We start from the raw sequence: 24,563 nt of genomic DNA on the forward strand, positions 1-24,563 counted from the left end.
AAGGGAACCCCCGATGGGGGTAACCTCAGGCCCACGGGCTCCACTGTCGTGAGACAGGGGGATTGCAAAGGAGCCAGTCTCCGTGCCAAGGGAAGGCAGTGGTAAGACGGTAGAGGTGGCCAGAGAGGATTTGGCCAAGGCACTTCTCATGGCCTTGAAGGCGGGACCCCCAGAGTCCTGGGATGGTTCAACACCCAAAGCCACAACAGCCGCCGGAACTCCCGCCGCCGACGCACCGAGAGGGAGGCACGGAATCGAAAGGATCGGTCCCAAAGCGTCCCCCCCGGGGCCGACAGAGGAGGTCCGTGCGAACCCGACCAAGGGCGGGTTGGAGTTAGGGTCGGAATCGACCCGACAACCTCCACCGGCTCCACCAACACCGACTCCAATGGCGCCAAAGCTGTTGGAGGAGGAACCGAAATAGCAGTGTGGGAAATCGGCTCCGGAGCCAACTGGGCTGGAGCCGAGACCAACTTTTGAAAGACCGGAGACTGAAAACGCCTTTGAAGCACCCTGTCTACATCCGAATCAGACATCCTCGACGACCGAGAAGAGACCGACCGGGTCCGGGTCGACTTCTCCGCCGGCTCAGAAAGACTGGGGGACCAGCTCCGAATGGTTTCGAGAAGTATCGGCGCCGAGGGAGATTCCACTACCACTGCAATTTCCCTCGGAGCCGATAGGGACTTCGGCACCGAAGGGGAAGAGTCTGAGCGGGCAACCTTCATCGGCTCCGAAGGCAGTGGAGCCGATGGAGATGACTCGCCTCTCGACGCCCGAGCTCTCGACTCCGAAACCAGAGGAGTCGAGGCTGGAGACATCGAGGCAGACCGTTCCGCCCTCGGCTCCGAAGTCCGTGGAGCCGACGGAGAAGCCTGCCTTGACTTTTTATCTGCCGGCTCCGACGGGCTGGTCGGAGCCGAAGATTTTTTTCTTCCTCGAAGGGGAAGAAGAAGAATATAGGGCTTCCTTGAAGGAAGGGGTAATAAGCCCTTTCAAAATCAATTTATTTTTCCTCTCTTGGAGCACGCGAGAGGAAAAGGCGTGGCAAACGCTACAGGATTCCTGAAGGTGCTTCTGGCCCAAACAATAAACGCACAAGGAATGATCGTCCGTAATGGACATTTTATAGTTGCACTTAGAACATTTTTTGAAACCCGATGGTCTATGTTCCTTCGACATCGTAAAGACACAGTAACTTGAAAAATACACCACAAACTATACAACTACAACTCTAATAGAAAGAGTGTGGGATAGGGCAAGGCCCCTCTGTCTCAGCAAAAAACACTTGCCCAAAAAATACAAATTTATCACAAAAATCGCCTAATACACAATCACACACAAGTAGCTGTTAAAACAGCTTTTGGGTCAGTTTTAGAAGAAATTTTGACAGAAAAATTTTGTCACAAGAGGTACTTAGCTCAGCCAAGTCCGAGACCACGTCTATGCTGTAGAAGCGGCAAACGAGATCTGGGGAAGCAGTAGTGGTGCATCCTGGGATATGAGGTAACTCAGCCAATAAGAGACTTCGTTCTATTGTATAGCGTGCCGAGTCGGAGCCGAGGATCGGCTCCGAACCCATCTGTAGAGAATGTAGGCGAGATAGGATCACATTACATCCATATTTGTCAAGGCCAGTAAGGAGCAATGAGGACCATTTTGCAACCCAATACGGTAGCTTTCTGAATTAGCTTCGGGATTAGGGGAAAAGGAGGGAATGCATAAAGAAGTCCCTGAGGCCAATCGTGGACTACAGCGTCTCTGGGGGAGTGCCCAGGAAGTGGAAGGAGAGAGAAGAAATTGCTGCACTTGCTGTTGAAGGGAGTTGCAAAAACGTTGCAGCAAGGTTGGCCCCATTTGTGGAAGATTTGGTCCGCAACTACCTGGTTCAGAGACCACTCGTGAGGCATGAGAATTGCTCTGCTCAGTCTGTCTGCTAGGACGTTGGACCAGGGATGTGCATTGCAATCAGAAACCGTTGGGAAGAGATCGCCCACTGCCAGAGTCTGACTGCTTCTCAACATAGGGGGTAGGACCTGGTTCCGCCCTGCTTGTTGATGTACCACACTACAGACTTATTGTCCGTTTGAATTGCAATGGTCCCGGTAGGAAGAGAGTCCTGAAGAGCCTGCAACACACGGCCCTCATCTCCAAGACATTTATGTGCAGATGGTACTGGTGAGGTTGCCAGGGGCCTTGGACTGTTCTGCCCTGATAATACCCCCCCACCTGATCAGGGAGGCGTCCGTGGTCACCGTAGCAACTGGAAGGGGGAGAACAAATGGTCTGCCGCGGAGCACTGATGTGGAGACCATCCACCACGCAAGGTGCTTTTTGCATGCTTGTGTGATCATAATCATGTAAGACATGGGAAGCTGCTGGAAGGACCATTGGGTGAAAAGAAGCCACTGGAGAATCCTCATGTGAAAACGAGCTAGAGGAACAAGTATGATCGCTGCTGCCATGAGACCCAGAGTTTGAAGGACAAACCTGGCTTGAATTCTTTTGCATGCTAATAAAATCTTCACATGCTGACGAATCACTAACACCCTGTCCAGTGGGAGGCTTGCTAACATGTCTTTGGTATTTAAATTTGTGCCTATAAAGGTGATAGATTGACAGGGTGACAATGCAGACTTTTCGAAATTTATTGTGATACCTAGGCTGGAGCAAGTGTCAATAGTGCAGTCTCTAGCTCGCAGAAGGTGATGTCTGGTGGTAGCAGTGAGGAGCCAGTCGTCGAGATATGGAAACACCTGGAATCCTTGCCGTCTCAGGTGAGCGGTAACTACTGCCATACATTTACTAAACACCCTGGGGGGCTGTCGTGAGACCAAAGGACAGAGCTCTGAACTGATAATGGCTGGCTCCCAGCCGGAAGCGAAGGAATCTTCTGGAGCATCTGTCCATTTTGATGTGGTAGTACGCATCCTGAAGATCTATAGAGCACATCCAACTGTCCTGACCCAGGAAGGGCAAAATGGACTGAAGCGTGACCATCCGGAACTTTGTTCTTTGTACAGACCTGTTCAGTCTGCTGAGATCCAGAATGGGTCTCTAGTCCCCTGTCTTTTTTGGTACCAAAAAGAACCTTGAGTAAATTCCGGATCCTTGTTGGTCTGCTGGGACTTGCTGGATGGCCCTTTTTCTTAGCAGTTTTGAGACTTCTTGAACTGCTTGGCCTCTTAGATTGGGTGGAACGTCTGGAAGGGACTTATTTGATCTTAAGGGGGCGCAAACGAAGGGAATTCTGTAGCCTCCGGATATGACGGACTGTACCCATTTGTCTTGTGTTATGTCTTGCCAGGCTCTTGGGTACAGCAATAATCTTCTCCGGAGGTGGGCAGCCAGGAAACCTTCAGGGATGCTGGAAGGGCTTCTCAGAGAAAGATTCTCTGCTGCCCTGATTTTGCGGACCCCCTCTGCCACGAGGGCGGCATCTGTTATTGTTCCCTCCTCTGCCCCTGGATGGGAACTCACCACGTGTGTCCAGCAAGGCTCCCTGGGATTTCTGGAACCACATCTTTCCACTCTTCTGACCCTTAGGATATGGTCTGGAAGGAGTGGAAAAACGGACTCCTACAGCAGAGAGAGTCTTGCCTTCCTGCTCACACCTGGTAAGGGTATCCTTCACCTGTGATCCAAAGAGAGAGGAACCATCAAAAGGGGTGTTGGTGAAAGACACTCTGAAAGGTTCCGCAAAGTTACATAGCTGCATCCAAGCGTGCCTCCTTAGGGCCACGCCTGTGCCTGCGGCTCTACTCGCTCCATCGGCTGCATACAAAATGAGCCTCATGGAGGAGTTTACCACTGAATTAAGAGTCGCCAGCTGGGAGGCTGCCTTAACCTGGGCCCCCTCAGCTGATGGATTTTGGAGGGTATCTCCAAGCTCTTTCAGGAGATCCCTCTGAAGATGGGTAAAGTGGCACAGGTAATTCAGGGACCACATGGAAAAGGTCACTGAAGAGAACATCCACTTCCCATATCTGTCCATCGTCCTGGACTCCTTGTTAGGGGGATGGACAGATGAAGAAGTTTCAGCCAACTCCTTCTTTGTGGCCGCCACTACCACCATGGCATCAACGGGGACACCTTTGGTCAAGAACTGTTTGTCCTGTGGTGCAGTAATGAATTTGGCAGGTCTTCTAGGGGTCGATTCCACTGTGTCTGGAGCTGTCCACGCCTTCCGAGCCACCACAGACATCAGTGGGTCGAAAGGCGGAGACACCCAGGAAGTGGAAGGTCGGGATCCAAATGCGTCCAGGAATACCGACTCATCCTCGGAAGGGCTTAGGGCAGTCCAGTTCCCCCTCTGCCTAAGCATCTCAAGGATGTCTGAGAAGGAGACATCTTCAGAGGGGGATCTTCGGGACCCTTCTGACTCCTCTAAGTTGGTATCCAATGTGACAGACTCGGGGGAGTCAACATGCTTCCTCTTGCATTTCCTCTTGCGTGGTGGCTCCTCTAAATGATCAGGGGAGGCCTCGGAAGAGGAGAATACACCCAAGTGGGTTGCCCTGGAGCACTGAATCCCCACACTTGGGGTCTGGAAGAGGGGCTGAGGCTGACACAGACACCCTAGGGGGAGGAGCCGATGGGGTCGATTGTGGGACTGACTCGGGGCCAGTAGACTCCTCATCACCTCAAAGGCGTCCCTGCCCGGAAGCAGAGAGGGCTCCCATTCCGAAGAAACCAGAACCCCTCCCACACCGAGGGGGATGGCTCCGAGGCGGATGTGGGAGCCGAGTTCACCTGAGCTGAAGCCCCGAGGGGGAGAGCAGGGTCGGACAAGGGTCCGATGCCACTCACCCGCTCAGAGCCGATGAGGGAGTCTCAGCACCCAGATCCCTCCAGGGAAGGTACCATGGAAGAAATTGGAGCCGATGACGGAACCAAAGGAGAGGGGATCGGAGCCGACAGTTCCACGACTCAGACCCCAAAGAACTCCGGCTCCGAGCTCATAGGATGAGTCGGAGGATGAATATCTACAGCTGTGGATGGAGCAGACACCTGATGAGGGGGGCTGGACAACATTTTGGCTAGGGCCTGTGATTTTAACAGCCTACTGACCACTCTTTCCAAGTCATGGTGCGAAAGTCTAGAGGACCAAGAAGAGTGGGATGAGCGATGACTACACTCCGATTGGAGCAGAGGTGACTTTGGAGCCAAACGTATCGACTCCAGAGAAGGAGACCTGGATCTTTTACAACTCTCAGACGGCTCCAAAGAACGTGTCGGAGCCGACTGGGAGGGAGGAATATCAGTTCCAGCCAGAGCCAAGATGGATTGTATGGCTTTACCCAACGAAGGCTCCGAACTGGGAGCCGAAGATTTAGGTGGCCTAGAAGATTTCATGGGCTGAGCCATTGCCGGTGAATCTTGGGGTTTAAGCAAACCCCTCAGAATTAATTTGTTTTTGTGCTCCTGTAGTACTCTTGGACTGAAAGCATGGCAAATCGAGCAAGAGTCCTGCAGGTGCACGGCGCTCAGACAATAAACACAAGAGACATCTTCTGACAGCATGAGTCACACTTCTTGAATCCGGACGGTTTAGGATCCTTGGACATCCTGGAAGAAAACCAAGGACAAGAAACACATACAGAAGGTTAAGTACTAACCACTAAAAGTTGCAGACTACAGTTACCACAACCAAATAAACTACAAGCAGTACTACAAACACTACAGATAACTATCACTAAACACTAACAGTGATACTACGGGAATTATATATATATTTTTTTTAAAGGAAGATAGAAAGAAAAGGTTATCCTCTAACTAAAATGGAAAACCTTTCTGAGGTAAGGAAAGGGAGAGAAGGGGGGAGGGGAAACTCTCTAAATTAAACGAGTTTCTTGGGGAGAAGTAATCGGGATCTAGAGAAAACTAACTACAATACAACAGTCTAATTTAATGACTAATTCTATCACTAAAAACTAACAATTTTGACAAGAAAAATACAATAATAATAAAGTTTTATATGACCTGAGCCAGTAGAACAACCTCGCAGCAGAAGCGGCAAACGAGATCTGGGTATCTAGTGCCAGGCATCATGGGATATAGGGGGGCCTCGAGCCAGTAAGCAGCTCTTGAGCTTTTGAAGATGGCCGAGTCGGAGCCGAGGATCAGCTCCGAACCAAACCAGCAAGAATGAAGGCGAGATAGACAACTTAACATCCTATGTTCCACACCTGAGGTAAACACGTCACTGGTAAGATCAAATCACAAACTAATCACACTGGACATTCACATCCCGACCCCCCCCCCCAGTCAAGGAAATCAAGATAAAAAACTTCTCTAAAGCCAACTTCACACTCCTCAAGACCAAGGTGGGAAGTTTCAAAGCTCTCAATCAAATGGAAAATGATGACCCATCAGCAGAATCCTTCTTCATGAATGCATGGACCAAGCCATCCCAAGTATCACCAAGACCAACTCCTCACAAAAGAGGAAGCCAGTCTGGTGGACCCCGGCCATAAATAAACTTTACAACAGAAGGAGGAAACTCCTGCAAGATAGAACAAAATCCCAAATTAAGAAGGCATCTCTGATTAACATCAGTAAAAAACTGTGCTCCCTCATTAAATCATCCAAGGCCAACTTCGAAAGAAAAATAGCCAATGACTCTAAGGATAACCACAAGGCCTTCTTTAACTATGTCAAGAGTCTAGGGGTAAACTCTCAGATATGCTCCGAGCTAGTGCATAATGGCCATAAATACACTGAACCAACCGACATTGCCAACAATCTGGCTGACAAGTTCAGTGCAAACTTCACCCCCCCTCTCCAGCAAAGGGGCTAGCACCCATCCCAGAAGAATATGGTGCTCCAGATATCTCAGACACACAAGTAAAGACAGCCCTTGCAAAGGCCAAAAACACAGCATCAATGGGACCAGATGCTATCCCAGGTTGTGTCTTACACGAGCTTCAAAATGAACTAACCCTCCATCTCAAATCACTATTCAAACTCAGCCTCTCTACAGGCTATGTACCCAAAGAATGGCGTACAGCAACAGTCGTACCACTCCACAAAGGTGGTGCCACAACTGACCCTGGGAACTATCGCCCTATAAGCTTGACTAGCTTGGTCTGCAAAGCCATGGAATGCATTATCATAGAGCTCATTAACAGGGACATTGGGAACCTCCAGACACTGGACCCCACCCAGTTCGGCTTTGTTAAAGGCAGATCTTGCCTCCTGAACTTGGCTGACTTCTTCAAAACAGTCACCAAGGCCATAGATGAAGGGAAGGTGGTCCACACAGCATATCTGGACCTCGCTAAGGCGTTCAACACCATCCCACACTCAGGAATCATAGACAAAATCACCAGCTTAAATATCAACCCCCATGTCACGAGATGGGTTGCCAATTGGCTCTCAGACAGAACCCATACGGTAAGAGTGGCAGGCGCCATGTCTGACTCTAAATCAGTCACAAGCAGAGTCCCACAGGGCTCAGTCCTGTGGTTAAACAAGTTCGCAGATGACTGTAAATTGGGTGCAATAATTGACTCTCCAGCTGACACAGACATCCTGCAAAAGGGTCTCACAGAGACAAACACCTGGTGTCAAAGTCACGGCCTCAAGCTAAATGCCACAAAATGCACAGTAATCCCATTTGGGAAAAACAAAGTACCTACAATCTACCACATAGATGGGAATCCACTAAGTACAGAAGAAGTAATTAGGGACCTGGGTACCCAAGTAGATAGCATGCTCTCCTTTGATAACCACATAGCCAAAACGGTCAGGAAATCCTTCTATGTGGCACATCTGATCACAAAGGGTTTCTCATCCAGATCCACGGAGGTGATTGTGCCCCTTTACTCCTCACTCATTAGACCCATAATAGAGTAAAATGCCCCATTTGGGATGTACCTCACTAGACACCTGCAACAACTAGAAAGACCACAGAAGTACCTCACTAAGAGGATTAAGGGCCTTAAACAATTACCTTATGAAGCATGACTAAAAAAGCTCCACCTCTTCAGTCGTTTAACGTCTGCTCAGAGGTGACCTATGCCTGACTTATAGGGCCATGTCAAACCCTGAACTAATGGACATGCTTCACCTCAAAAAAACGAGATCCCTCAGAACCACTCGTTCTAGCAACTTGAACCTATGTACAACAATAAACAGGACATGCTGGAGGGATAGATTCCTGTCTCAGCGACTCCCCTCACTCTGGAATAGAATCCCAATCCATATTTGACAAAGCTCCTCTCTGACCCTCTTCAAGAGAAATCTTGATGGGTGGATGGGTAATCATAAGTTCTACCCTGGGATTACTTCAGGAGCCCTGTTGACAGAGGCCCAGGTTACTAATCTAATGGGGAGCGAAAGCCATCACTCTGTGGCTAGGCTTATGAATGCCCATGGGCAGATAACCTAGTACTTACCTATGAACCTATGAAGAATCAGAAAGAAAATCAGTTCTAGGTCTCTTAGATGGGGAAGGCTGGCTTCCCCTAATTAAGGTAATAAGGCCTTCAGCCATTCTAAGCATTTGTTTTTTAGGCATATGGGTCTGAGTCTGTATTTTGGTCGTCGGTTTTCTAGGCGCGGTGCAAGTTTTTGGCCTGGATGAAAATGATGGCGTCTGTTTAATATGAATGTCTGTAGGCCTGAATACATCCTCAGAAGCCGGTGCCTGCACAGCAGCTCTGGACCTATCCAAGGTAGAGACATCCGCAGGTTCCATAGTCGAAGAAGCATCTTGCCGCATACCGGACTCCAAATGGGTCTCAGTAGAGGCCTGCGAATCAGAAATAGCGTGTATCAGGGGCTGCAAAAGCACCTGAGTACCGGCAGACTGGTGACTAGCTTAACGGAAGCATCGTCGGCAGTTTTGGACCTATGGGGTCTGTCTCTTTCTTTATCCTTACATTTATTTCGGAATATCGGTAGTCGGATGGCTTGATGAAGCCATTTCAGAGTACACAGAATGAGTACGAAAATAATTAGCTGCAAACATAGCCCAACGACAAATAGTTCGGGCATTGAACAAGGCACAAAACCGACAACGAGGGATGTCGTGGTCTGGGCCTAAACAAGGGATGCAGTAGGAATGAAAATCTCTATGAGGTATTTGCTTTCCACAGGTAAGACAATTAACTTTTACTGACATCGGTTAGAGCAATAAAAAGGATTCCCAATGGGGTGCTTAGGTTTTTTTGAAGACTTTGGGTCTGAAACTTGAAAACGAAAATTTCAGGAGTCGGCCGACCAGCATTTGTGAACTGCTTCTGCTTCAGGCACCACACGGCAAGAAAAACTGATATAATGGCATCAGCTACATGTTTTATACCCCTGACGACCTGACATCATGGAAGAAGAGACAGTATCCGATGCAGAAATCTGAAGACTCTGGTATTCAGGCCAGCTGAGGGCTACCTGCAGGCAGATAACCAAAATGTGATGACTGCAACAGTGAAACACGAAGAACATCCTCTTCCCTCACTAATATCTGAGGAACACCCCTAGGCCTAGGCCCTTTGGTAATTATCAGCCGCAGTTCCCCTTGTATATCCGAAAAAACATCTGCAAGCCTCCAAGTACATCTGTGGAGTCGGATCTATGCCGGCCTCCAAAGTGGTCACAGCAGAGGAATCTGAGAAGGAAGCTGGACAATCCTCCTGGCTTTTACCAGCCTCAGAACAGACATCTGGTGAAGACAGTAGAGTCAAAGAATCCAACCAAGCTTTCTTGGTCTTTTTCTTCACAGATGACTGTCCTCGAGCCAGAAAGATCCCTCCATAGTGACTTTAGCCAACAGTTTAAGTCATTGGTTCTCTAAGTAAATTGAAAGGAAAGAAAGCAATATCTTAGAGAGTAATTCTTGACATATCTCACAACACGCATGGTCATGGGAAGCACCTAAACAGAACAAACACTGCTCATGACTATCTTTATGGGGATGCTGTCTCCTCTACTGCCATTACCCCTTTCTGGATGACATGAAACCAATATCCAGAATAAGGCAAAACAAAGATAAGGAAATTAAAAAACCCAAAGGGGCAGTTATCTGAAATTGGTTTGGTAACCAGCAGATGAACAAGCATTCAGCCGATGATTGAAAATGGTGTTCAAACTGGTGGCGAAGAAGTTCTGAGGATGGTATGTCCAGATGTCACCTTTATGTTCTACGCCATGCACAAAGAGCATGTGTGTGGTACATGGCATACCCATTATAACCTAAAGACTTTGGTATACTGGCCTGATATCAGGCTACCTTAGCAGGGGATCCCTAGTGTAAAGAATACTGCAACAGTGATATGGAAGGGCATCTGATTTTACAACATACTTAATAGCTTAAAACCTGAAGAAAAACTTTGAAGATATTGTAAAAAAAAAAAAAATTCTGGATAGGCCATTCTATCTAAATCATATTCCTGCAAACTCCACTAGGCATTATACATGATTATCCATGGTCATGTTTGTCATGTTTGCTTGCCAAGGAAAGCCTTTAATTGAAATGTATACTTGCTATGTGTGGAATATGAAACATTTAATCAGGTACATTCACATGAAATAAATTCATGCAGATCATGCTGCAAACACTCCAAAATGAACAATGTGATCGAATCAACCATTACGTCCCTTACATAGTTAAGGAAATGAGTATTATCAACTGCTAAACTGCAGAGTACTTCATTCTGAAATCACATACACTAATTATATAAGGAAACTCATTTGATTACCATGTAATTATGTTCTGCTTGCTGTACATTGATGAAAACATGCTAATGAACAAAACAGCAATAAACTTTCTTTAGAATTGTTTCTTATTATCTTCATAAATAATAACTTACTCTGCTTATGACAGCTGCCAGCTCTCTCATTTCACTATTAACTCCTACAAAGGTACTTACAGGTTTTAATAAACGCTCCTAGAGGGAGAGAGAGAGAGAAAATTCTTATTAACACAAATAACTTTTGGATAGCTGAAACAGTTTGTGCATTATAGTGATACTGAGAAAATCTGCTTGCCCTTAAATTAGACAGCTTTTCTTATTTCATAAATAGCTAAGTAAGTCTGCAAATTATTTATTCACTATTAATTAGTGTATTATTTGGAAGATTAAATAGAGACTTTTTCTTCAAAAAGCTAAAACAAGTAAGATGCTTACCGAGGGATCCAGATTATAATTAAGGCTGTTTAAAGCTATTTCATTTGATGCACCTTTAATGGCGTCCTGAATCAATCCACGGAAATCAATTATTTGACCCTGAAGAATAACATTTATAAACACAAGTTAATAAAATGAAAAGCACACAAGTACTTTCATACAACGTGAACACACATATACACACACACACCATTCTGACAGATTAGAATAACCAGTCTATCAAAACTATCCACAGCAGCTCATATTAAACAACTCAGTTTGCCATTCTTTTATAATCCCATATATAACATTACACAAAGCCTCGAGTAAGTAAAAAATAAGTAACCTGTTTTTTCCAACATGTCTGCACATTGATCAACAGCTTAAATTCAGCTCACCCAGTATGAGAAAAGAAACTGAAAGACAAGTGCCGGGAACTCTGTCACTTTTAGTAAATTCATTTACTAGCTGTAAGAACACTGCCTGGATGCCAGCAAAGAAGAAACTAAGACAGCCTGAAAGAAAATCAGCTAGAAAAGGTGAAATGAAAACACTAACTGGGAAGAATCATGCGGCTGTTCAGCAAAAATTATTTCAAAGCTCAAGCTTTGGTACAAGACATGGCTTCCAGTAATCTGAAGGAAAAACTAAGTTGTGTGTGTTCAGAGCAGATTAACATAACTGAAACACTGAAGGAATTCATCATCTCAAATAACAAAAGGCTAGAACAATGGAAGAAGCTTTAAAGAGATACTCAGATGAGCTGATAAAACTACAAAAAAATCAGTGACTGAAATGAAGAAAAGACTGACTGTGAGACTGCTCAAGAAGAGATGTTTCAAAAATGGTAGAATTAGAGGACAGAACCCAGGGAAAACCGGAGATTTTCTACTGTGACAGAGAAACTAGAAGGAACATAATTTATTAATTTTATGAAGGCACAAATAAGCAACTGGACTGGTACCCCAGAACAGGATCTGTTAATTAAAAGGCCTCATTCTATATATGCTCCAAACCTGGTCACAAGAAAGCAAACAAGACATGTATTAGTTAACATGCAATCGTACCAGCAAAAAGAGTTGATCCTGCCAAAACTGTGGCAAAAGGGCAACATATCAAAAGCTGGAGACAGTAGAGTGTTTGTGGAAAATGATTATTCACACACCAAGCATTAGAGATGCAAATTTATTCCACCAATCAGGGAATGTCGAGAGGCAGATGGGAAATTCAAGCTGTTGATCTATTCAGCTGTCAGAATATTTTTTACTGGAGGATCAAAGTCATTTTTTAACGGGTTGTGGATGGATGGATTGATACTGAAGTAACTGTGTGTGTGTGTTTTATTATTTCCTTTAGTTTTAAGAAATGTAGGCATTACAACACAAAAAGAAAACAAAAGGTTTGATAAAAGAATGTTCAAGTCAACAGGTTGTAAGCTTAGCTGTTGGGGTGGGGGATGGGATGTACAAGTGCACCGATTATAATATATGTAGAATTGAAATATTTTGTTTTACTTTTGCATAGATAAATATCTGGATTAATGCCCTTTGCTTTACTCTAATGACAGTTTTTTGTGAATGCAAGTGAGTTTTAAAAAAACAAGAAACCACAATGTAATAAATAGTTTTCTTTAAGCAAATAAATGCTCAATGCCAGCTGAGAAATCTGGAGCTGAATGCAGCTCTGCAGTTTGAACCTAAATTTCCATGGAAACAAGCTGATAAAGGTAAAGGTCAAGGAAATAAATTGAGAGATCTGGACATGGTTAACTGAGAGATATGTAAAACGAAAAGGTACAAGGCAAAATCGTTCAGTTAAAATACAATTTGAAATGATTGGAAGTGAATAAGAGATAGCAGCTTTTTTGTTAACTAAATACTTTAATGCATTTACTTTTTTTTAATTTATTTATTTAATATTTGTTGACAGGGAAAGTCTGACTAGGGAAGAGCCCATTTTCAGTGGAGGCCCAGGAAGAAATGCTCCAGACATGTGTCTTTGGAAGGACATTTACTAGAACAGTGTATCATTATAGTTTTATTTAAGGATAGCCAGTGCACTTTTTCTTTATTTGGCTAAAAGTTTGTGTTTTCTGAAACCATACAAGTTGTTTTTTCACATCTGGGAGAATAATAACAAGATAGCAATTAGTGTAAATAAGAGCACAGGCTGTAACGTGTCTTAGCATGGATAAACCAACATAATGTTTTCACCATAACAATGCATCTCTGCTATCTGTTTTCATCCTTCCTAAATATTTGGGTTTCAGATCAGACATAACTTTTGCATTTGATGTTGTCTTTTTTGTCCATTCCTCAACCTTTGGGACAGAATCCTCAGTCAGTGTCAACCCAGGGTGGTCTCATGGAAGGATATTCTGGAGTACAGTAGAACCAAATACTGCCATGTATCTAGAAAGGAAGTCCAAGTTCTAATGAAATGCAAAGGTAGGGGCATTGGACCAAGTAGCAGCAGCACAACTGTCATCTATACAAGTTTTGGATAAGAAAGTGGAAAAAGTGGAAAGCGACCTTGTAGAACGAGCTCATGGTGGTCTTGGTAAAAGCAATCCCTTATGATTATACACATTTCACACTGAGCTAATCGGAGGAAGGACACTGAGCAAACCCTGATCTGCGATATATAACATTAAGTATCCTGTTTTTTGCTTATTTTACGAGTTATTTATAGCACTTTTATTGTCTGCTGCATACTTTTCTAGCTAGTTTCACTGTGTGTGACGTATTAACTGGAATTTTTCTACATTTGTTAAGCACCTGTTTTGGTTTGTTTGTTCTAATTTCCTGCCAAGGATTGTATCATATAACTTATTTTTTGCAGTTAAAAGCATTCTCTAGAGTCTCCTTGCTCCTTTATCTGTTTAAAACTTTCATTTAAAGGCTTACTGCTGCTTTTCTGCTTTGATAAACATTTATGCAGTTGTTTTCTACCTAAGTAGAGTGGGTAGTTGTAGAATTGTCCATATTCAGGCTTGTGTTTTGGGCCTAGCTTTTTGTTTGTAGAGGCTGTGTGTCTGAGCACATGTTCCAGGTCATCTTAGTTTAGCCAAAGCCATTCTTGCATTTCGGTGAGAGGGGAGTGTTTATGGTCAATGACTGATTGGGGTTACCTGGACTACAGCTTGGAGTAAGCACCTCATTGGTTCTTTCGAGCTTTTTTTAAAGTTATTTCAGATTTCAACTTTATGTTACTTAAGAAGTTAACTTGTGAGTGTTTCTGCCATTTCATACTGAGCTAATCGGAGGATGGGCACTGAGCAAACACTGATCTGCGATATATAACATTAAATATCCTGTTTTTTGCTCATTTCTATGAGTTATTTATAGCACTTTTATTGTCTGCTGCATACATTGCTAGCTAGTTTCACTGTGTGAGGTATTAACTGAAAATGTTCTACATTTGTTAAGCACCTGTTTGGGTTTGTTTGTTCTGATTTCCTGCCAAGGAGTGTATCATATAACTTATTTGTTTACAGTTAAAAGCATTCTCTAGAGTCTCCTTGCTCCTTTATCTGTTTAAAACTTTCATTTAAAGGCTCACTGCTGCTTTTCTGCTGTGATAAACATTTCTGCAGTTTTGTTTACTACCTAAGTAGTGTGGGTAGTTGTAGCATTGTCCATATTCAGGCTTGTGTTTTGGGCCTAGTTGTTTGTTTGTAGAGGCTGTGTGTCTGAGCACATGTTCCAGGCCATCTTAGTTTAGCCAAAGCCATTCTGGAATTTCAATGAGAGGGGAGTGTTTATGGTCATTGGCTGATTGGGGTTACCTAGACTAAAGCTTAGAGTAAGCACCTCAATGGTTCTTTTGAGCTTTTTTTAAAGTTGCTTCAGGTTTCAACTTTCTGTTGCTTAAGAAGTTAACTTGTGAGTGTTTCTGACATTTCACACTGAGTTAATCGGAGGAAGGGCACTGAGCAAACCCTGATCTGCGATATATAACATTAAGTATCCTTTTTTTTGCTTATTTTAGAAGTCATTTATAACACTTTCATTGTCTGCTGCATACTTTTCTAGCTTGTTTCACTGTGTGTGAGGTATTAACTGTAAAGTTTCTATATTTGTTAAGCACCCAATTGGGTTTGTTTGTTCTGATTTCCTGCCAAGGCGTGTATCATATAACTTATTTGTTCGCATTTAAAAGAATTCTCTAGAGTCTCCTTGCTCCTTTATCTGTTTAAAACTTTCATTTATAGGCTCACTGCTTTTCTGCTGTGATAAACATTTCTGCAGTTTTTTTTCTACCCAAGTAGTGTGGGTAGTTATAGCATTGTCCATAGTCAGCCTGGTGTTTTGGGCCTAGTTTGTTTGTAGAGGCTGTGAGTCTGAGCACATGTTCCAGGCCATCTTAGTTTAGCTAAAGCCATTCTTGTATTTCAGTAAGAGGGGAGTGTTTATGGTCATTGGCTGATTGAGGTTACCTGGACTACAGCTTTGAATAAGCACCTCATTGGTTCTTTTGAGCTTTTTTTAAAGTTGTTTCAGGTTTTAACTTTCTGTTACTTAAGAAGTTATGTTGTGAGCGTTCCTGCCATTTCACATTGAGCTAATCGGAGGAAGGGCACTGAGCAAACCCTGATCTGTGATATACAACATTAAATATCCCGTTTTTTGCTTATTTTTACTAGTTAGATAGCACTTTTATTGTCTGCTGAATATTTTCTAGCTAGTTTCACTGTGTGTGAGGTATTAACTGGAAATTTTCTACATTTGTTAAGAACCTGTTTGGGTTTATTTCTGATTTTTGCTACCACCCTTCCTCCCTATTGGTATCCTGTTCTTATACTTAGTGGCTTTGCAGTTGCCTGCCCCTATTGTAAATTAGATCTGGGAAAGTTGTCCCAGTTTAGTGTCATTACCTCATTCTACCTAATACAGGGAAAACATTTGAGAAGGCCAACCCACTTAGTTCTTAACCTTGAGTTATCTTCTGCACCTCCTTACTCCCTTTCCACTTTACAAAAAAAAGTCTAAGCTTGTTTCCTGCCTTTCCTGTAAGTAGTCTAGTCCAGATACAGATTTGCTGTATCCAGGACTGCTTGTAAGCTTCTGAGCACCCGCCGCTTAGCTAGGGTTAAACTATTCCCGGCGCCATAAAGTCTGCTCTTCAAATTTTCCTTTAGAACTAGCCAGTTTTTTACTTTTAGCACTCAAATCTGTTTCTTTGAGCTCAGCACTTGTTCAGAACTCATTGTAAGCACTAAATAAGCTACAAATTACTATAGCACTCAACTTCCCTCACTTGTCTAGAGGAAAATAAGTTTTAGTACTTAATGAATAAGCACCTATCCAGGCATGTCTAAGGGTCAGCTCCCGTGTTTTTCCTGTCTACCTGATGAATCTTGGCATCTTAGGGCAATGCAGCATTTGCCCCATGTACACAGACAACTCCTCCTACCACCAAACACTACAACCTGTGAGAGATGCACTTATATAGCCAAACTGGGAGCAAAGCTCTCTTCAACCAAGACTGGACTAGACAGTCAAGAGGAGAGGGTAAACACTTGCACCACACCACACATCACATAGCCCCTCAAAACCTACACCACCAAAACACACAGAGAAACAAAAAACACACACCTACATTCCCGGAGGGTCTCAATAAAAATCTGCCAAAGTAACAGGGACCTCCAAAGCATAGACGCAAGCAACCTCCACCCCCCCAACACAACCCAAATAACACATAGCCCACAATCTCAGTGTGCTACTCAACCACAGCCCATAAGGCTTAACAATGTACCCAACACTCTAGTCATAGTTGACCCTATAGTCAGGCACACTGATGTTCCACTCACCAGGCTAAACAAGGAGAAAGTTACTGTCAGCTGCCTGTCAGGTGCCAGGATCCACCAAATAATGCATGCACGCAGGTCACTCCACAACAAGTATAAATATGACTCTGCCATTGTCCATCTTGGTGTGAATGACCTGAGACGTACCTCCCTGGACTACATGAAAAGAGACATGAAGGTGCTCTCCGATCTTGTAGCCCAGTCAGGTATGACCATAGCCCTAAGTAGCATCCTGCCATCACCCAGAATGATACCAAAGTACAAGGACAAAATGATTGACTTCAACAATTGGCTAAGCTACTGGTGTCATTCTAAGGGGATCCAGTATCTGTCTGCCTGAGATGACATGATCGACAGACCATGATGCTTTGCCAGAGATGGCCTGCACCTGTCACCCTTAGGATTCCGGATACTGGCTAAGGCTCTTGCCACCCCTATAGTGCCTTTTTTAGGCAAGGTTCAAATGACAAACTTAACACCGTAACAGGTACAAGCAAGCAAAATCTGAGGGTAATGCTACTCAGTGCTAGAAGTCTAAACCTCAAAATGCACTTACTCGAGGCACTCCTTAAAATGGAGAACATCGACATCTGTGCAGTGACAGAGACCTGGTTCAAGGCTCCAGAGAGCACCCCTGCATTACCAGGCTATAATTCATACCACAAGTTTCTGCCACCTAACCTGGACCGAAACACTAAAGGTGGAGGCGTGTCTATATTCATTAAGGATATCCACACCTCCAGGCCAGTTGCTCATCATAATGCATCTGAGATTACCCAAGTGCAACTAACTCTGGGCAAAACCACAACCCAAATTGTAGCTTGCTACAGCTCCCCCACCATGCCCCAGGATTCCTACTCCTCATTTCTTGATATACTGGAAAATATTAGGGTACAACCTAACACCCTAATAATGGTCAATTTCAACTACCCCACTATTAACTGGGAAAGCTACTCATGTACCAACTCTTTTGCTCAATGTTTTCTGGAATTCATAAATTCCAACACCTTGGATCAACTTATCCACACCACCAGTGGCAGCAATCTCCTAGACCTGGTGATTACCAACATGGCCAACCAGTGTTCCACACCAGAGGTCAGTTCGTCGTTGGTCAGCTCCGACCACAAGCTAATCACCCTAGACATCCACATCCCGCCCACACCCCCTATTAGGGAAACCATTGTAAAAAATTTCTCCAAAGCCAACCTCACGCTTCTTAAGTCAGAAGTGGCAAACTTCACGACACCCATGTAGACGGACAACAGAGGTACAAAACTGCTGAATCCTACACAAATGCACTTTATAAGCACTTACACAAGTGTATGGATCGTGCAGTCCCTAACAGAACCAAGATGCTATCCTCCGAAACAAGGAAGCCAATCTGGTGGTCCCCTGCCATAAACAAGCTCTACAACAGAAGAAAGAAACTGTTGCAAAAAAGAGTAAAATCCCATGATTGGAGGAACTCCCTGGTCAGCCTCAGTAAAAAGCTGAGATCCCTCATAAAATCCTCCAAAGCTAGTTATAAAAACAAAATTGCCACTAATTCTAAAGACAACCACAAAGCATTCTATAACTATGTCAAGAATCTCAATGGCAATACTCAGATCTGCTCTGAGTTACAGCACAATGGCACTAAATATACAGAACCAACTGATATTGCCAACATCCTGGCAGATAGGTTTAGTGATAACCTTACCCCCCCTCACCCCCTAAAGGGCCCATCTCTATACCAGAAGAGTTCTTGTAATCATGGCTGCACAGATAAAAATCACACCCTCCAAAGCCAAGAACACAGCATCCATGGGACCTGACATCCCAAGTTGCGTTCTACATGAACTACAGAATGAACTGGCATCCCACCTAAGTACCATGTTCAATCATGGCCTCACCTCAGGCTTTTTGCCCACAGAATGGCGCACAGTGATGGTTATCCCACTCCACAAAGGGGGGAGCCATCATGGACCCCAGGAACTACCGCCTCATTAGCCTGACCAGCCTGGTCTGCAAGGTTATGGAATGTATCATCATGGAGCTTATAAACAATGAGACTGGTAATCTCCAAACTCTGGACCCCACCCAGTTCGCGTTTGTAAAAGGCAGATCATGTCTCCTAAACCTGATGTACTTCTTTGAAGCGGTTACCAAAGCCGTAGATGAGGGTAAGGTGGTTCACACAGCCTATCTAGATCTTGCTAAGGCTTTCGACACCATCCCTCACTGAGGAATTATAGATAAACTCACTAAACTAGGTATAAATCCCGATGTTACAAGATGGGTTGCCAACTGTCTCACTGACAGAACTCACACTGTGAAAGTAGCAGACTCCAAATCCGACTTCAGACCAGTGACAAGTGGAGTACCACAGGGTTCAGTTCTGGGTCTTCTCCTGTTTGGTATCTACTTCTCAGAAGTACAGGCTAACACAGAAGGACTTTAGCTAATGAAGTTTGCAGATGACTGCAAACTATGAGCCATAATCAAAACTCCTAATGATGTGGACATCCTACAAAAGGGCTTCACTGAGACAGATGCCTGGTTTCAAAGTCATGGCCTTCAAGCTCAATGTCAAAAAGTGCACTGTCATCCCTTTTGGCAAAAACTCTGTACCCATGCAATACCACATAGGCAGTAGTCTACTTAACACCGAAAGTGTGATAAGAGACCTTGGGACACTGGTGGACAGTGGTCTCTCTTTTGATAATCACATTGCTACAGTAGTCAGGAAATCCTTCCTCATGGCACACCTAATCACAAAAGGTTTCTCATCCAAGAAAAAAAAGAGGTCATTGTTCCCCTCTACTAGTCACTCATTAGACCCATTATAGAGTACAATGCCCCTTTTGGTATGTACCTCACAAGACATCTACAACTAGAAAGGCCACAGAAATACCTCACAAAGAGGATTACCGGCCTCAAACAGATGCCCTACACAGGCAGTCTCAAAAACTCCAGCTTTACTCCGTCGCATATTGCCTACTCAGAGGCGATCTCTGCCCAACATACAAAGCTATGTCAAACCCAGAGCTGTTGGACATGCTCCACTTAAAGAAATCCCAATCCCTCTGAGCTACACGCTCTAGGGACCTAAATCTTGTCACTACAATAAACAGAACATGCTGAAGGGATAGAGTCCTGTCCCAGAGACTTCCCATACTCTGGAACAAACTACCTTTCTATATCAAACAAAGCTCCTCATTAGCACTCTTCAAGAAAAATCTTGATGATTGGATGGGAGATAGGAAATTCACCCTGGGAATCACTTCTGTAGCTCTGCTCGACAGGGGCACAGGAAAATAATTTTCTTGGGTGGCGAAAGCCAGGGTACCTTTTTGGCTAGGCTTATATAGGCCCTAGGGCCAATAGCCTAGCACCTACCTATGAACATAAGAAATACATGCAGTGAGCCATTGTACTAATGTAACTGCAGACATGGACTGTCCCAGTTTAGCTTTTGAAAATGAAATAAACAATTGGCCTGATTTCCTGAAAGGTTTTATTCTATGGAGATACAATCTTAATTGTCTGTGTATGTCCACTAAATGAGGTGTATATTTCCCTTTATTGGAGAATTTTGGGAAGAACACTGGTAAATTAATGGACTAGTTAAGGGCAAATTCAGAAGCTACGTTCAGAAGAACAGACAAGTTGGTGCAAAGAGAAACCCTGTCTTTATAAAAATTATATAAGGTGGCTGGCAGAATAAATCCTGAAGTTCCAAAACTCTTCTCAGAAGTAATGGTGACTAGAAAAATGGTCTTCCATGACAAAAAATTTAGATCAGTCTTGGCTGCGGGTTCAAAGGAGCACAGTTAAGGCTTGGAAATTAATCATCAAATCCAAAGGAGGGGTAAGATCTTTGACAGATGGCCTGAGCAAAAACTTTAGTAAGGCCATGCATAACCGAAGGAAGGCCAATGACAAATTATCTTTACCTACATAAAAAATGGAGACTGCAGCCAGCTGTACTTTGTAGGGTAACTTGCTCCACTATGAAAAATGAAAGCCAGGAATTCTAAAAAAAAAAAAAAAAAACACTTGAATGGGTGCTGAAAAGGGGTCTAGATTTCTCTCATTAGCCCAGATAGAGAATTATTTCCATTTGCTCATGTATTTCTTCCTAGCAGAGACTTTTTGAGAAAAGTAAGGATGTGCAAAACTTGGGAAGAAAGCCTGGATTTTCTAGTCATCACTAGAAGTGGAAAAAAAACATGCAGTTAAACTGTAGGCTTGTATGTCCAGGTGAGGTAGCCCAAAGGAGTGGGACTTAAGAACCAGAAGGGGATTCAGAACCCAAGGAGCGCTTATCAGATGAGGCCAGAAGTATGGGAAACACACTTATCGAGCTCAGAATGGAGTAATGAGGATCAGCTTGGCTCTATGACCTTTCTGTGACATGTGGGAGGACAGACATAAAGGAGACCAGGGTACGAATCATGAATTAGAGTGTCTATCAGTGACGCCCCATCTTGGGGGATTAGGGCAAAAAAATGGTACTTTTAGAACTGTGAGGAGAAGTGAACAGGTCACAGCAATGCTTGCCCCATTGGCAAAAAATTTGTTCTGCCAATGAAGGATTGAGAGACCACTCGTGAAGCATTAGAATAAATTCAACTGGACGTATAAAAGAATTAAAGTACCTTTATCTGCTCTTTTTTTTTTCAAAAAAATACAGTATTTAAATTGATTTTAACTGTGTGGAAGGAATATTAGCTGAACTGGAAGTTAGTCAGTGTTTGCTGAATTTTGTTATTTGCTAGTAATTACATGTGTGGGGGTAGTCACATTCTTTGATTTCCTGTCCTTGCCTATTTAAGTGGTACAGTGTGAAATATTTTCTGCTTAAAAACCTCAGCTTTGGCCAGCTAAGAACTTGCTATATTCAACTGGACATATAAGAGAATTTAAGTACCTTTTATCTGCTCTTTTTTTTCAAAAAAAATACAGTATTTAAATTGATTTTAACTGTGTGGAAGGAATATTAACTGAACTGGAAGTTTTCACTCTGCTCTTCAGTTAGTCCCACCCACCCTCCGTGTTTTTGTTTTGGTGTTAATCTTAGTGGCCTTGCAACTGCCCGCCCCTCTTGTAAATTTGTGTTTGGATACTCCTTCTGGGCCCATCTCATTTGCTCACTCAGCTGAGTGCAGTGAGATCATATTCTGATTTCAGGCACTCCTACTGTGTACAAAGAAAGCATCTGGGAAACAGGAAAAAAAAAAATTAAGCTCGTTTCCTGCCTTTCCTGTTAAGTGGTATAAACTATTTGTAGGCTTCTGAGCCCCCAAGCCCTTCTGTGTTGGAGGGAAGCCTTCTAGCTTAGTTTTTTCTTTCTTATAACTAGCCAGTTTTCTAGTTTCAGCACTCAAATCTGTTTCTTTGATCTCAGCACTTGTTCAGAAAAAAAAGAAGAAAAAAAAAATTTCATCTGCTTTTACTGTACTTGTATTTCTACCTACCTTTTTTACTTTTGCATCATCTTAAAAGTACTCAATTGTATTTATTACTGCTTGGTGTAACTCATTCTAAGCCTTTTGGTTTAAACACTTGGGCTTCGGACCAGTTGTTTTGCACCGAGAGGGTTTGTGGTCTGCACTGTAGTGGCAGAACACGTAGCTTACATCCTTCTAGGTTGGGAACTGCTGATTGAGGGCTCAGTGTCTGTTATTCTAAAAGTGTATTAATTCTGGTTTAAGCACTTGGGCTTTCAGGGCAGTTATTTTACATTAAGAGGGTTCGTGGTCTGCACTCTTGTGGGAGGAGAGGCTGGACTCTGCCCTTCTGAGCTGGGAATTTCTGGTTGAAGGCTTATAGTGCATGCATATCTGAACTGCTTCTTACTGAAGTTAGTGCGCCTTGTTTGCTGTGGCATAGACTGGATTCGGGCCTGCTGGATCTAGCTTTGTTTGTGTAACTTGAGCACTAATCCAGGCATTCTCTAAAGTATTCAATTGTATTTATTACTGCTTGGTAGTAACTTGATTAAAGTGTAGCTATCATTCTAAGTCTTTTGGATTAAGCACTTGGGCTTCAGACCAGTTGTTTTACATTAGGAAGGTTTGTGGCATGCACTGTGGTGGCAGGACAGGTAGCTTTCATCCTTCTAAGTTGGGAACTGCTGATTGAGAGCCCAGTGTCTGTTATTCTTAAAGTGTATTAGTTCTGGTTTAAACACTTGGGCTTCAGGCCAGTTATTTTACATTAAGAAGGTTTGTGGTCTGCACTCTTGTGGGAGAAGAGGCTGGACTCTTCCCTTTTGAGCTGGGAATTTCTGGTTAAAGGTTTATAGTGCCTGAATATTTGAACTGTATCTTACTGAAATTGGTACACCTTGTTTGCTGTAGCATAGACTAGATCCAGGCCTGCTGAATCTAGCTTTGTTTATATGCTTGTTGTTTGTTTGCTTGTTATTTCCCTGGAACACTAATTCCACCTAATACGCGGCTTCTCAGCGCTTCTGTGGATCACTAGTGATATCTGCATTGCTTACTGTACTTATTTCCTTGTTTCACTTGAAAGAAAGTTACTGTTTGTCGTTTTGTAACACATTGCACTTAAGTTACCTGGCACTTGCTCACTAAAGCAATTATATAAGTCAGCACTAAAAATTTAAAGCACTACACCCTCACTCCCCACTGGCCCTGGGTTTCAATTATTAAGGAATTCCCAATATTATTCTAGCATGTCCAAAGGTCAGTTGTCAATCTCCTCTCCGGTCCAGCTGGTGAATCTGGGAATCTTGAGGCAATGTTACAACTGCCTCATGTACACAGACAACCCTCTCCTCCTCCCAACAAATTCCAACACATGTGAGAGATGCAACCATATAGCCAAACTGGAGGCTAAGCTCTCTCAACTCAGTACTGGCATAACCAGTCAGGAGGAGAAGGAAACCACACTCACTACAATTCCAGTCTCACATAGACCTACCACGACAGCAAACCAAACACATAATCACACAAAAACATACTCGGAGGCTCTAAATAAAGATCTGCTGAAGCAGCAGAGACCTCCAAAGCAGACACCCAAGCAGCCGCTACCCCAAAACAAAACACGTGCAACACATATCTCACAAAGCCAGTGTGCCAAACAGTCACAGCCCTTAAGACTAAACAACACACCTGATACACTTGTAATAGGTGACTCTATCGTCAGGCACACTGACGTCCTGCTCACCAGGCTGAACAAGGAGAGGGTCACGGTGAGCAGCCTGTCAGGCGCTAGGATCCGCCACATAACACAAGCACTCAGGTCACTCCAAGGCAAGTACAAATATGACTCAGTCATTGTCCATGCTGGTGTGAATGACCTGAGATGTACCTCCCTGGACTACATGAAAAAAGCCATAAAGGAGCTCTCTGAGCATGTAGCCCAGGCCGGTATAACCCTGACCTTGAGTAGCATCTTACCCTCACCAAGAATGATGCCACAATATGAAGACAAGATGATCAATTTCAACAACTGGCTTAAGTACTGGTGCCGTTCAAAGGGAATCCAATGCCTGTCAGCTTGGGATGATATTCTCAACAAGCTACGATGCTTCGCTAGGCACCTGTCACCCCTGGGCTTTCAGATATTGGCAAAGGCTCTTGCTACCCCCATAGTGCCTTTTTTAGGCAAGGCTCAAAAGACAAACCCACCTCCAT

The 24,563-nt window shown here is 43.8% G+C and overlaps 1 protein-coding gene across 3 annotated transcripts in view; it reads right to left on the reverse strand.

Moving 5' to 3' along the window:
* Window positions 1–24,563, reverse strand: part of KATNAL2 (katanin catalytic subunit A1 like 2) — an 829,719-nt gene that overhangs the window by 440,393 nt on the left and 364,763 nt on the right. For all 3 annotated transcript variants that reach the window (XM_044081877.1, XM_044081869.1, XM_044081884.1), the window contains 2 exons: window positions 11,130–11,228; window positions 10,812–10,889 (listed from right to left, as the gene is read on the reverse strand). In XM_044081877.1, the coding sequence (XP_043937812.1) occupies window positions 10,812–10,889; window positions 11,130–11,228 (177 nt within the window). The remainder of the gene's footprint in view (window positions 1–10,811; window positions 10,890–11,129; window positions 11,229–24,563) is intronic.

Source organism: Protopterus annectens, chromosome 1.part1 (genome assembly GCF_019279795.1).
Source record: "Protopterus annectens isolate FY-2018-M chromosome 1.part1, PAN1.0, whole genome shotgun sequence".
NCBI lineage: Eukaryota > Metazoa > Chordata > Ceratodontiformes > Protopteridae > Protopterus > Protopterus annectens.